This window comes from Otolemur garnettii, unplaced genomic scaffold (genome assembly GCF_000181295.1).
Source record: "Otolemur garnettii isolate 467f Iridium unplaced genomic scaffold, OtoGar3 scaffold00152, whole genome shotgun sequence".
Taxonomy (NCBI): domain Eukaryota; kingdom Metazoa; phylum Chordata; class Mammalia; order Primates; family Galagidae; genus Otolemur; species Otolemur garnettii.
The window spans coordinates 4288272-4301497 of record NW_003852547.1 but is presented as its reverse complement, the minus strand read 5'-3'; the positions used below and the strand labels follow the sequence as shown (position 1 = coordinate 4301497).

Below are 13226 nucleotides of genomic sequence, written 5' to 3'. Positions count from 1 at the left end.
GTTGGGTTCTAAGGAAGGGGAACCCTGGGATGTTGGGCTTGGAGTCCCAGAACAACAATCTTGATCTAGTGTTCTCTGGGCCCTTATAATCTGGGGGCCTTGGTTTCCTCCACTGGGACAAAGGCTGGTGATTACACCCCTTGGAGCTGTCCAGGTGATTGAATACAGCAGTTGTCGGAACTGCTCTGGTCGGAAGGGAGTAGAAGAGGCCTACTGGGTCCCTTGTCCTCACCCCGTGTCCACATTTCCCTGGAAGGAAGGAAGGAAGTCTGAATGCGCTGGTGACAGGTGTTCCATCTGTCACAGGACCAGGGAGGGATGTGACTTTGGTGGGCAGAGCACGTTACTCAAGTATGTCTGGGGAGTGGGAGAGGAGATGACAGGATCCTTTGCCTGTTAAAGGTAGGTAAGAACCAACCCTGGACTGAGCCCATCACTGTGGAGGACTAGACAGGCTAGAGGAGGCTCAGTGCCAGAGGAAGGCAGGGTGTCACAGCATGGTGGGATAGCATGACACAGAGCAGGAGCTGCTGGGGAAAACAGGGACAACTCCTGCAGAAGTGCTGTAGCTTTGTGGGCCTGGAGGAAGTGTGGGCGAGGTCGGGTTCCCTTCCCAGGACTGATAAAGCAGCCTATCCCTGACACCTTGTTTGCTTCAGTTCCCTGCATAGCTCTAGTCAGTTGATAATGTCTGCCCAGGGCTCACTGAAGACTCCTGTGAGCCAGACTAACTGCCAGTATCTGCCATGGGTGCTTGGCTGAAGGTTAGCGGGAGAACCTGTTTCTGCCATTGGTGACCAAAATCAGCAATTCTGTGCCCTGGCTATGCTTTTTAAAATCATTAGAAGTATACAAGCTTGGATCTTACTCACTCTGATTGTGGATTAATTGAGGTTCCTAGTCAAATTTTATTTTTTTCATTTATTTTTCTTACAGCTTTCTAGGTGGGTCAGCTGTGCAGCTAGGGTTGGAAACCTGAACAGGATGATTCCTATTCTCTACCCATACATTCATTCACTTATTCACTCAACAAATATTAAGTGAATGTGGTTTATGAAGGGTAGAAGCCTAAACTTCTGACTACCTCAGAAGTGACAGAACTAGAGCCACGTTCCATTTTGCCAGGCCCTGCGAACATAGACCGTGACCTGCTCTTGGGAGGTTTTCTTCACCAAATCCAGACTTCATCACACACTTGTTCCTTTTTACCATCCTCCATATCCAGTTTTCCTAGAGAACGTGCCATTTGCCTTTTCTTATGTGTCAATGTCCCAAGTACTTAGCAAAGGGTCTGGCACATAGTTGGGATTTTTGACACATTTACTGAATACCTGCTTTGTGTCAGGCCTTGTGGTCCAGCTGTTCAAGATCTGGCTGAGGCCAGGGAAGATCAGTGGCTGCCTTCACAGAGCTTGCCACTGGGGTGTGTGTATATGTTTTGTTCTCTTTCTGCATGGAGGAGAGATTACTCAAGGTAGCTTGGACGGTTGGCTGACCTATATGTCTAATGGAAATTGTACACAGATGTGCAGAATCTCCAAATTTTCGTGTTCTAGAGACAAGTGTAATATCTGAAATATCTGTCCCCACCATTTACTGTCAATCAAGGGACTTACTGTCCCTGACCCGTTTCATCCTCTGTAAAACCTCTTTGTAGAGCTCTTACAAAGATTTAGTGAGATAAATTTGTAAAGGATATCCTGGTACATGAGAAAAGCTCAGTACATTGGGTGTGGGTGCAGGAGTGGGGTGGGGTGGCTTAACAATAGGCCCTATAGAGTGAATGTGAGGAATCAATAAGATAATCTGGGCCAAAATAAAGTAGGTGGGGGCGGCACCTGTGGCTCAAAGGAGTAGGGCGCTGGCCCCATATGCCAGAGGTGGCAGGTTCAAACCCAGCCCCGACCAAAATAAATAAATAAATAAAAGCTAATATTAAAAAATAATAATAATAAAGTAGGTGGTTATCATATGCCAGAATAGGCAACTGGATCTTTTTTCCTTGGGGTAAGAGGAACATTTCACGATTTTAAAGGTGATATTAAAGTAATGAACTATTTGAATTCCAATATTGACTGCTGCTTACTAGCTGCGCTCTTAGGCAAGTTACTTTACCTCTCCGTGCTTCATCTCCTTCACCTGTAAAATGAATTTAAGAGTACTTATTTCAACCTGCTTGTGAGTTTTGAATAAACTGTTAGATGGATCGCGATTAGAGTAGTTCCTGTACGTAAGGGAAATATGACATTTTATGATTATTATTGGCTTTCCACACAGCATATTGCGAGGAACTATGGGCCACCACCTCGCATCTCTGGTCACAGTCACCGCTCACAGCCCCTTCCTGGGGCCTGACTGGAAATGAGATGAGCGCGCAGGCGCAGTGGGGCAAACTCGCTTGGGCGGTCCGGGCAGTCCACCTGGCCGCCATCTTAGTAAAGGGAAGCGACGGCGGCTTCTCTACGCCGTCAGTCTGTGCGACGGGCGGGCACCGAGCTATTCTGGTGGCTTCGAGAGCCTTGGATGGGAAAGGGCGGGTCACAGTGCGGGCAGCGGAGAGAATGAGTGTCTGAAGGGCGTGATGGGGGAGGCGGCTATGGCTGCGGTGCCTTGCCCGCTGCGCGAGGACAGCTTCACGCGCTTCTCGTCGCAGAGCAATGTGTACGGGCTGGCAGGCGGTGCCGGCGGGCGCGGGGAGCTGCTGGCCGCCACCCTTAAAGGCAAGGTGCTGGGCTTCCGCTACCAAGACCTCCGACAGAAAATCCGGCCGGTGGCCAAGGAGCTGCAGTTCAACTACATCCCCGGTGCGTGGCGCAGTGGGGCTGGGGGCCTGGGACGAGGTGTTGAGAGGCTTGTGAGGCTGTCTGAGCCGGGTCACCATGATGGGGAAATGGGAGCAGGATGATTGAAGGACTCAAAGCCGATATCACTGGAGTCAGGAGGCGGGAGTAGTGGGCCTAAAGAGTTTCAGAATTCCTCAGATCTAGAGGTTAGGATGACTGGTACCCAGAGGTCAGAGGTCATGGCAATGGTGATCAGGACTCACTCAGACCCAGAGGTCGTGATAATTGCAGTTGTCAGAGCTCACAGTGAATGGACATATCAGGGTCATGAGTCTGCCTGAAACCTGAACTTGGAACTCTCCCCTCCTAGTGGATGCAGAGATTGTCTCCATTGACACCTTCAACAAGTCACCCCCAAAGAGGGGCCTGGTTGTGGGGATCACATTCATCAAGGTACCTGGAGCTCCCACCACCTGCCCTGGTTTTCCTCCCTACATGCATGGTGGGTCCTTCTGAGCCCACCCTAAATTCCCTCCTGCTGCCCCTGCCCTCTCCTGAGGCCATTTTCCTTCCTTAGGATTCAGGGGACAAGGGCAGCCCCTTCCTTAACATCTACTGTGACTATGAGCCTGGCTCCGAGTACAACCTTGACTCCATTGCCCGTGAGTGTGACCAGGAGGGAAGGACTGTGGGAGAGGGGCCCAGCAGGTCCCTGGTGCCCATCTTCCTGTACTTCCCCTACAGAGAGCTGCCTGAACCTGGAGCTCCAGTTCACTCCTTTCCAGCTATGCCATGCAGAGTGAGTGTGCCCTGGGTGCCCATCCCCACCCTTCTCTAAGCATAGGAGCTCTGGGTTCTCAAATGCCTTTCTTACTTACAGATTAATTTACAGAGTCTGTTTCTCCATCTGGAAAATAAAGGGGTTGTACTGAATTAGGGGTGAAAACTGAAATGCTTTTAGGGGTCAGAGAGGGAATGTAAGAGCAGGTGGGCACAAGTATAATACTGTAAGGAGTGTGTATGTGAGAGGCTGGGAAGCTATAGCTAACAGGAGATGGAAATTCTGCCCATAGACAATCAGTTTCTATTTTTGGTTTTTAGAGCATCATGCCTTTAAAGTGACCACAGACCAGACTTTGCCATTCCTGAACTAGCTAGTCTGAGAGTTAAGTGAGGACTTGTGTTCTAGACATCTAGGAATTCCAGATTCTAATATTCCAGATTCTGACATTCCAAGAGCAGAGATGCCAAGTTTTCTAGAGTTGGAAGCTCTAAGGTTTGAACATTTTACAGTTTGATAGAAGCCAGGATTTGTTGAGATTCTATAATGATAAAGTCCTAACATTCTCATATTTCGAGGAGATAGGATATAGACCATTTAGAATATAAAGGTCCAAGAATCTCAAAGTACATGAGTTCCATTCTAGAGTTCCAAATTCCATTCAAGAACACCAATGGTGTAGCACAGGGATTGGTAAACTAGTTTTTGTAAAGGATCAGAGAGTAAATATTAGGCTTTGAAAGCCAGTCATTGTCACAACTACTGAACTCTGCCTTTGTAGCAAGAAAGCAGCCATTGACACCATGTAAATGAAAGGGTGTGGCTGTGTTTCTATAAAACTTTTTTTACAAAAACAGGCAGTGGGTTGGATTTGATCAGTAAGTCATAGTTGACCAGCCTCTCTCTGGTCTTAGCAGATTAGAATCCTAGAAGCTGAAGATTTTAATGTGCTAATGTCCTGGATGCTAGGATTTGGGTGTTCTCCTGTTCCATAAACCTGAATATCCATGATGACAAATTCTATAAGTTCTATTATTTCAAAGGAAGCAGAAAACAGAACTTACAGAATACTGGAGTCTTAGGTTAGAGAAGTCCTAGCATTCTGAGTTTCTGCAATCCATTCTGGAGTTCTCTGTTCCATTCTTGAATCCACTGAGTGCAGACATTAGTAGGGGAAGGCACTGGAAGTGCGAGATTCTAGCATGCTAAGTTTCTACAATTCCAGGATTGGAGGTTCTGCAGTTCCATGATTGTGAGATTCTGTGAGGGCCAGTTTCTGCATTTCAAGGAGATAAAGTATTAAGGAGATAGAGCCCTGAGATTCTAGCCCTGGCCCAGTGTCTGGATCCCAAAATGTTAGAAATGTTAGGATTCTCACAGGCAACATTCTTACAAGAGGATAGTTCTAAAGCGTGGATCCTACCACGCTCAGATTCTATCAGATTAGGGTTTTGGATTTCTCTGCTTTCAGGGTTCAGGTTGGGGATCAACTGGAGACGGTATTTCTCCTGAGTGGGAATGACCCGGCCATTCATCTCTACAAGGAGGTGAGGCAGGGGGCGACGTGCCTGGAGAGGGGGGTTGCCACAGGCTGGCATTGGGGGGTGTGCATGAGGCTGAATTCTGACTTTACATGGGGTGGGGTGGGTCTTGGTTTCCCCAGAACGAGGGGCTGCATCAGTTTGAGGAACAGCCTGTGGAAAACCTCTTCCCAGAGCTCACGAACCTGACCAGTAGGTAGGAGTGAGCCTGAAAGAGGCCAGCGGGGACCAGGGCAGCAACCTGAAAGAATCAGGTGGTGGGAGTAACCTCAAGGACAGCAGTGGGGGGAGATGACCTTACAGAAATTGGGCAACAAGGATAAACTCAGACAAATCAGGCCGCAGTATGACTTCAGAGAAATTGTTCAATGGGGGTGACCCCAAAGAAAACAGAAGGGGATGGGTGCTCCTGGGGAAGCAGAGGTGTGGGCTGGGGCCCAGGGATGTCTACCCACCTACCAGTGTCCTCTGGCTTGATGTCCACAACCTCCCTGGCACATCCCGGCGCCTCTCAGCTGTGGGCTGTCAGAGTGGCTATGTCCGTGTTGCCCACGTGGACCAACAGAGTCAAGGTGAGGGTTGGGGCTAGCCCGGGCTGGGGCTGGTGGGGTACCGGGAGCAAGGCTCTGATTCCTTGCTCTCCACACAGAAGTTTTGCAGACATGGACAACCCTGCAGGATGGCCCCATCTCCCGAGTGATCGTGTTCAGCCTCTCAACCCCTGAGGGTGAGCTCTAGGCAAAGGAGTGGGGAAGGCTTCTCTGCAGGCTTGGCTCCCCCCACCCAAATTTGCACCCCTTCTCCCAAAGTGTCCAGCTCCCCCATCCCTTCCTCCTATCCTACACCCTCCACTCCAGCCTTGAAGGGTGCCTCTTTCCCATGCCCCTTGAATTTTTTTTCTGAGACAGTCTGATTCAGTTTCCCTTGGCTAGAGTGCTGTAGCATCAGCCTAACTCACAGTAACCTCAAACTCCTGAGTTCCGGCTATCCTCCCACCTCAGCTTCCTGAGTAGCTGGGACTACAGGCACCCAGCACCATATGTGGCTAATTTTTCTATTTTTAGTAGAGACAGGGTCTCTCTCCTGCTCAGACTGGTCTTAAACTCCTGAACTCAAGGGATCCTTCCACCTCAGCCTCCTAGGGTGCTAGGATTACAGGCATGAGACACCATGCGTAGCCTCCACCTGCCTTGAATTTAACTTTCAGCCCATGTGGTCTAACCCAGATCTTATCTTCCCACTTTGGTCTAACCTTAGGCCAGTACCGTAGGGTTGAGCTTCCACCCTTCCCTTTGTGATCTAACTTCATTCCTCACTGGACTTACTCCCTGCTCTGGCTTGCTTACTATGTCTCTTGTTACAATCTAACCCCAGGATTTCTTGTCTTGTCACTGTCTACCACTCAGGGTCTAACCTTCTCCCCCCAGATATTGGTCTGTTCCTGGTCTGTTCTTTACTTTCATTTCCTTGACCTGACCTCTGTCCCTTCAACTACGATCTGTCTTCTGTCCATTAGGTTGGTCTTGACTCTTATTCCCCAACTTTGATTTATTCCCTGACCCTCCTCCCACTGTGCTCTAACGTTAGACTTTTCTGCTATTATCTAACCTTTGTCTCTTTAGTGTGGTCTAACCTCAGACTTGTTAAACTGTCATCTAACACTTATTTCTTTTTCTGCTGTCTGACTTCGGTTATTTTTTTTTTTTTTTGTAGTCCAACCTCTGACCCTCCCTCTGTAGCAAAACCCCTAAGTCTTTTTCTTGAAATTTCACCTGTATTCTTCACACAGGCGGGTGGTTGGGGGAAAGGTATGAGGAGGCACCTGGAACTTGCCCCCACAGAACCCCCTTCCCCACTCATGTTTCTTCTCCAGAGACCAAGGACAAGCCACAGCAGGAAGAGTACAGTGTGCTCGTGGCTAGCATGTTGGAGCCAGCAGTGGTGTATCGGTGAGGGGACCTGGGCCATGTGGGTCTAACCTTGTATCTTTGCATTGCAGTCTAACCTTGTCATTCTCAACAGCAAGTCCCTTTGGATAGGTTTGTTAGAGCTGGACAAGTAGAGGTATTTGTGAGCCAGGAAGGGGATTATGAGTATTTGAGTCTAGATCTTGTAGGGATTATGTTGTGGCCTTGGCATGGGGACTGGAGTGGGAGGACTAGGTGTGCTGACAAATGTTTAATCATTGCCTATGTATGGGAAAAGCCCAGATTTGTACTGTTTACCAATTTCTCTGGTGTAAATACTCCCACCATGGTGGATTTCAAACTACCAACAGGATGCACAAATTGCTGAAAATGTCCTAGTCAGCTCTCATGAGCTAGTAAGTACCAACGCTGGGACACCACCCACTGGTGGACAGTGAAGATGCCCAAGCCAGGGCCAAATTCTCTTCAAGCTCTATGAGGGCAGTGTGGGTGTCCAGACTAGGGACAAGTGTGTCTGAATTTCCAGGTGGAAAAATGTGGGCTTCCATTTGGGAGTGAGATAGTCCACAGGGTAAACAGTTTGAGTGAACAGATTGACCCCACTGCTGCATCTTTGAAGATGTCTAAACCAGAGACAAGGGTGTCCAGGCCACAGGAGAATTGATGCTTCTAGACCTGAGAAGGGAAGCAGCAATATGGGTGACTACCTCAGGATCTGCTGCTAAGGGTGGAGGGCACAACATCCTCACCTCAGTCTTTCTAATGCATTTGGGATCCTCAGGGACCTGCTGAGCCGAGGCCTTGAGGACCAGCTTCTCCTGCCTGGCAGTGACCAATTTGACAGCGTCCTCTGTGGCCTGGTCACTGATGTGGATTTGGATGGACAGCCAGAAGTCCTGGTGGCCACCTATGGACAGGTGGGACCTGAGGGATGGCGCCACCACCTACCTGTCTCCCTCCACCACCCCTTGTCAAGCTGTGTGACATCAGCCCCTCACCCTTGCAGGAATTGCTCTGTTACAAATTCTGGGGCCCTGACCCAGAGCTCCCTGACAGCGAGTGTGGTTTCCGCCTGCTGTGGCAACGGAGCTTCTCAAGTCCCCTGCTGGCCATGGCTCATGTGGACCTGACTGGGGATGGACTGCGGGAGCTTGCCGTGGTCTCCCTGAAGGGCGTGCACATCCTGCAGGTAACCCAGGCTCTCAGGCCAGGTCCCCTAGAAGCAGAGCTTGTGAGGGCAGGGGGCTGGGGAGGAGCATTGTTCACCTGCATTCCTGAGGGTGAGTTCTGATAGGAGACCTGTTAGGGGACAAGGAGCAGGAGGGGCCCAAGAGGAGTCTCAGCCTGATCCCCTAAGAGCCCTACCTTCAGGCAGGGGTCACCTCCTAGGTGAGGAACTTGTTTCTGCAACTGTGAGCCCTCACAGCAGGGACACCCTCTGGTGAAGGGGGCTTAGCTGTGGCAGCTGTTACCCCGGTCCCCTGGCCTGCCCTAAGCCTTCCTACATTCTGTCCTTCATTGCCCATGCTTTGTGGAACTCCATCCCTTCATGGTAGCCTAGCCTCAGATCTGTCCTGCCGTTATCTGACCTTGATCCTTCCACTGCAGTCTTTCCTTGCTCTCCAGCTCCACCTGTGGCTCTCTCCTTCCTGCTGCTGACTCTATTCTCTATTTTTGACCAGCTTAACTCCAGCTGCAGGCCAACCTCCAACTTGCCGTTGAGTATCTAACTTCCAAGTCATGCTTCTTACCCTTTCCCTGCAGGGTATAACCTGCAGTCCTTCTCCAGCAAGTTTTCAACACTCTGCTGTAGCCTAACCATGAACATGTCCCACTTTGGTCTAGCCTCTAAACTTTCTATTGAGATCAAGCCCTTGCATTGTAGTCTAACGTCCAACCTTCTGCTGTGATCTTACTTACCTCTATCCCTTCTACAACTGTCTCATTGCCATTACCCTTGTTCTGGTCTAACATCCAGCCATTCTCATGGACCCTCTATTGCAGTTTAACCTCCAACTACCGTGGTCTAACCTCTGACCAATGTCACTATACCCCATGTCCCATGCCTTAGAATATGGTGTGCCTTCGTTTCCTAATCTTATGTTTGCCTTCTCCTTCCCCCTAGTCTAACTCCAGGGTCCTTTTTGGTGTGGGTCTAACCAGGGCTTTTACAGGTTAGATCCTCATTCATTTCTCCTGGGGTCTAATATTTGCTGCTTCCTCTGTAGTCTTTGCTTGGCTCCATTCCTACATTCTGATCCTCAATAGAATGGTCTAAGTTAGACCAGAGGAAAAAAGATATAGGTTGGACTCCAAAGGAAAGTCTGAATTTGGACCACAGGGGATAGGGTAGAGGATAGACCTGAGTAAAATGGAATGAAGTTAGACCCTAGTGATGAAGACTGAGGTTAGACCCCAGCAGAAATGACTGAGGCCAACCAACGGAGAGGTCTGTGGTTATACCCTATTGCAAAGGACATAGGCTAAATTCTAGGGGAGAGATTTAGACCCCAAGAAAGCATGTAGGTTACATCTGTAGGAAGAGACCAGTTCCACTGTGGGAGAAAGGACTTGCCTTGCACTGTGATCTAACCATCACATCATCCCTCATTCTATTTCAAGCCATTTTTTTATGACCACTGGGACTTGTCTTTGTTCCTTTTATTAAGGTATAACCTTACACCCTACAACTAGGCTCTAACTCTGTCCCTTATGTTGTGATATATTCTTCTCCTCCTCTTGTTCCCCGTAGCACAGCCTGATCCAGGCCTCTTTCCCCTATGATTTGCCCCTTCTCTGCTCTGCTGACCTATCCTTTTCTGCTAGTGTCTTACCTTTGTCTGATCTAACCTCAGCCTCTCTCTAGTTTCATTTTGTTCTAACCTCAGCCTCTCTCCAGTTTCATTTTGGTCCTTCTCGATTCCCTTCCATGGATTTCTTTTTTTTTTTTTTTCAGTTTTTGGCCGTGGCTGGGTTTGAACCTGCCACCTCTGGCATATGGGGCTGGTGCCCTACTCCTTTGAGCCACAGGAGCCGCCCTGCTTCCATGGATTTCTAATCTCTGTTCCTTGCATTTGTGTCAAGACTTTGTCCCTCCCACTAGAAGTTCATTTAAGGCCTTCCTCCAGGGGTCTAGCCTTCACCCCTATCACAGAGACTCATTTTACACTGGTCTACTCTCTGTGTTCCCACTTTGGTCAAGTTCCTGGCCTCTGGAGTTGCCTAATTCTAATAAGCCATCCTGTCATGGCCTAACCTGTACCCCTAAGCTCTTTCTCAGCTCTGTTCTTCTCCTCCTCTTGTTCTCCACAGCACAGCCTGATCCAGGCCTCAGAGCTGGTCCTGACCCGGCTTCGGCATCAAGTGGAGCAGAGGAAACATCAGTCACAAGGGCTGGGGGAGGGAATGGGTTCAAGGCCTGCTGAGAACCCAGCCTCTTGAGCACCCACCCATCCACTCTTCCCAGACCTGGGACAGTTCATGGGGTACTCACCTGCAATTGTTGATGAGGGATGTCCTGAAGGAGAGAATGCTTTCCCCACACCACCCCCCGCCAAGCATGGTGGAGCTATGAGTTCCTGGTCTGGCTTTGGCCAGTGTGTCCTGTAAGCCCAGCCAATCCGCTCCTCTTTCTGTGCCCCAATGTCCCTGTTTGAAAACAGGGTTGATCCTACCCAACCCTCTCCATTCCCCAAGAGATTCATCAGCTAATGATTATTTATGTCCAGAGGAACAAAGCTCTCACATTGTCTTCATTCTTTGGTTTGGTGAGCATCTGTTGAACCCCTGCCAAACTCTGTGTTGGTGCCAGATTCACCTAGAAGAATGAAGGGAGAGAGACTTGGCCAGGGGGTTGAGGAATTCAAGGTTATACCTAGAAATAGGACACAGGGTAGATCCTAGGATAGACCTCAGAGGAAAGAAATGAGGTTAGTCCTTAGCAGAAAGACTAAAGTTAAACCACTAGGGAATAGACATTGTAAAATGTAAGGGAAAGGTCTGAGGTTAGACCCTAGTAGAGAGAGCTGAGGTTAGATCCCCACAGGGAGGATGGACTCCAGTAGAAAGATCTAGATCTGAGGTTAGATCCCAGTGGAAAGGCTGGAGAGTTGAGCCTCAGAGGGAATCCTGTGGATGGAAAGGTCCACTATGGGAAAGCCATTGTCCAGTTGCAGCAGAGAATCTGAAGCTGGACCTCCTGTGAATAAAGGTAATGTTGAACTCCAGCAAAACTTCTATGGTTAGACCCCAGAAGAAGGTAATTGAGTTTAGATCCCAGTGCAGAGTCCTGAGGCAAGGCCCAAGCAGATAGGTCCCAGAATATGCCATTGCTGAAAAGTAACATTAGACTTAATCTGAAAATCGCATAGGACTGGCCAGCCAGACAATTGGAGACAAGGCTAATTTTCCCAGCCTGTGGCTAGAGGAATTGCCCCCTCCTGCGGTCTTTTCTATGGTACCAGGAGAAGGAATCAGAGGCTTGCATCTCAGGGAGCAAAGGCGGGAATGATGAAAAAAGTCTTGCCCTCCCCCACCCACAGGCCAGGAATAGAATCCAGGTCAGCAGGGTTGGGGACTAATTCCTGAGCAGCATCCAGGCTGGGGGAAGGGCAGCTTCCTCCCCAGGGCAGGGGTTGGGTGGGACATCAGCTTCCTGAGGAGTGGTGGGTGGAGGGGGGGAAGTCAAGGATTGGCAAGAACCACAGTCACCATCTGTCTGCTTCCTGCCATATAAGTCTGACCACCAGCACTGACTGAAGACCCACCCACAAGTTCTCTATGGTGGGTTTGGGAAGATAGGAGCCCACCAGTTCCTAGCCACTCCTATCTTCCTCCCCTCTCCCAGAAGGCAGGCCCAGGCGTGAGAAGTTGCTGAGAGTTGGATCTTCTCCCTCTCCTGGCAGCTGGCCCAAGGGTGTCCAGTCAGGACTGGCAGTGGGCATGAGCAGGGCCCCCACCCTCCGCCCCCCCATTCCATCACTTCATGTCCTGGTGTAGGGTTTGGGGTAAGCCTAGTGATGGTATGGGTCTGTGGTGGATACACCCTGGAGAGATGTGTGTGTGCACGCACGCGCTCATGTGCTTGTAGGTAAGTGTGAGCCGGGGCCCCTACTTGGGATTTTGCAGTTCACTTCCTGACTTCATGCCCAGTCTTCTTCAGCCTAGGGCAGCATCTAATGTGGCTATTAAAGGTGTAGAGTCCAAGGCAATATTCACTACCCTATACCTCAGTTTCCTTGTCTGAATGGCAGCTGCCTCACAGGGTTGATTGAATCAACATGTGCCAGGGGCTGACAAAAAATGTTATGAGGGGCTTGGTGTCATAGCACAGTGGTTACGGCGCTGACCACATGCACTGAGACTGGTGGGTTCAAACCTGGCCTGAGCTGGCTAAACAACAACATCAACAAAAAAATATCCAGGCATTGTGGCAGGTGCCTGTAGTCCCAAGCTGAAGCAAGAGAATTACTTGAGTCCAAGAGTTTGCTGTGAGCTGTGATGTAACAGCACTCTTACTGAGGGCGACATAGTGAGACTCTGTCTCAAAAAAAGAAAAATGTTGTAAGGATGCCTAGCAGGTGTTCAGTGCTGTAGGAATGGCAGCTGTTATTATTATTTTGAGACATAGTTTCACTCTGTTGCTCAGGCTAGAGTGCTGTGGTATCATAGCTCACAGCAACCTCAAACTCTGGCCTCAGCCTCCCAGGTAGCCGGGACTAAAGGCAACTGCCACAATGCCCAGCTAGTTTTTTCTATTTTTTGTAGAGACTGGTTCTCGCTCTTGCTCAGACTGGTCTTGAACTCTTGTGCTCAAGCAATCCACCCACCTCAGCCTCCCAAAGTGCTAGGATTACAGGAATAAACCACTGCACTCGGACTGTTATTATTATTAATGGGTGTCTTTGTGGTTGTTTCTGACCTTCTTTGTGGGGGTATGTAGGCAGGCACAGTGTGTGAATTTGGATCTGACTCCAGCTAAACATTCTGGGGGCCTGTAACTATTTGTAGCTGCTTCTGCATATTTTGGCCCTTGTATGGATTGGAGACTGTGTGGGGCGGGGAGGGGGGTGGGGGCAGGAGAAGTCTCTGAAACTCAAGCACACGCGAGCGCCCTCCGCTGCTGTCCTTTGCCTCTGGTGCTGAACCCCAGGCTGGCAGCAGCTTGGGCCGCCTCCGCCCGCCCCCTCTCCCC

At 49.7% G+C, this 13226-nt stretch overlaps 1 protein-coding gene across 1 annotated transcript; it reads left to right on the top strand.

The window, feature by feature from the left end:
• The first annotated feature begins 2466 nt into the window (after positions 1–2466).
• KPTN (kaptin, actin binding protein) lies at positions 2467–10586 on the top strand. Its single transcript, XM_003799556.3, has 12 exons — positions 2467–2804; positions 3154–3236; positions 3361–3445; positions 3528–3582; positions 5036–5111; positions 5228–5301; positions 5568–5677; positions 5755–5832; positions 6979–7054; positions 7815–7950; positions 8040–8222; positions 10346–10586. Exons 1-12 carry the CDS (start codon positions 2582–2584, stop codon positions 10472–10474), a joined length of 1308 nt encoding a protein of 435 aa, XP_003799604.1. The 5' UTR covers positions 2467–2581; the 3' UTR covers positions 10475–10586.
• The last annotated feature ends 2640 nt before the right edge of the window (positions 10587–13226 follow it).

Excerpts from the sequence above, each read along its gene's own strand:
- KPTN (XM_003799556.3), top strand. The coding sequence starts at position 2,582 with ATGGGGGAGGCGGCTATGGCTGCGGTGCCTTGCCCGCTGCGCGAGGAC. Across the intron at positions 3,237-3,360 it reads TGGGGATCACATTCATCAAG|GATTCAGGGGACAAGGGCAG; the intron begins GTACCTGGAGCT and ends TTCCTTCCTTAG. Across the intron at positions 5,678-5,754 it reads CGTGGACCAACAGAGTCAAG|AAGTTTTGCAGACATGGACA; the intron begins GTGAGGGTTGGG and ends CTCTCCACACAG.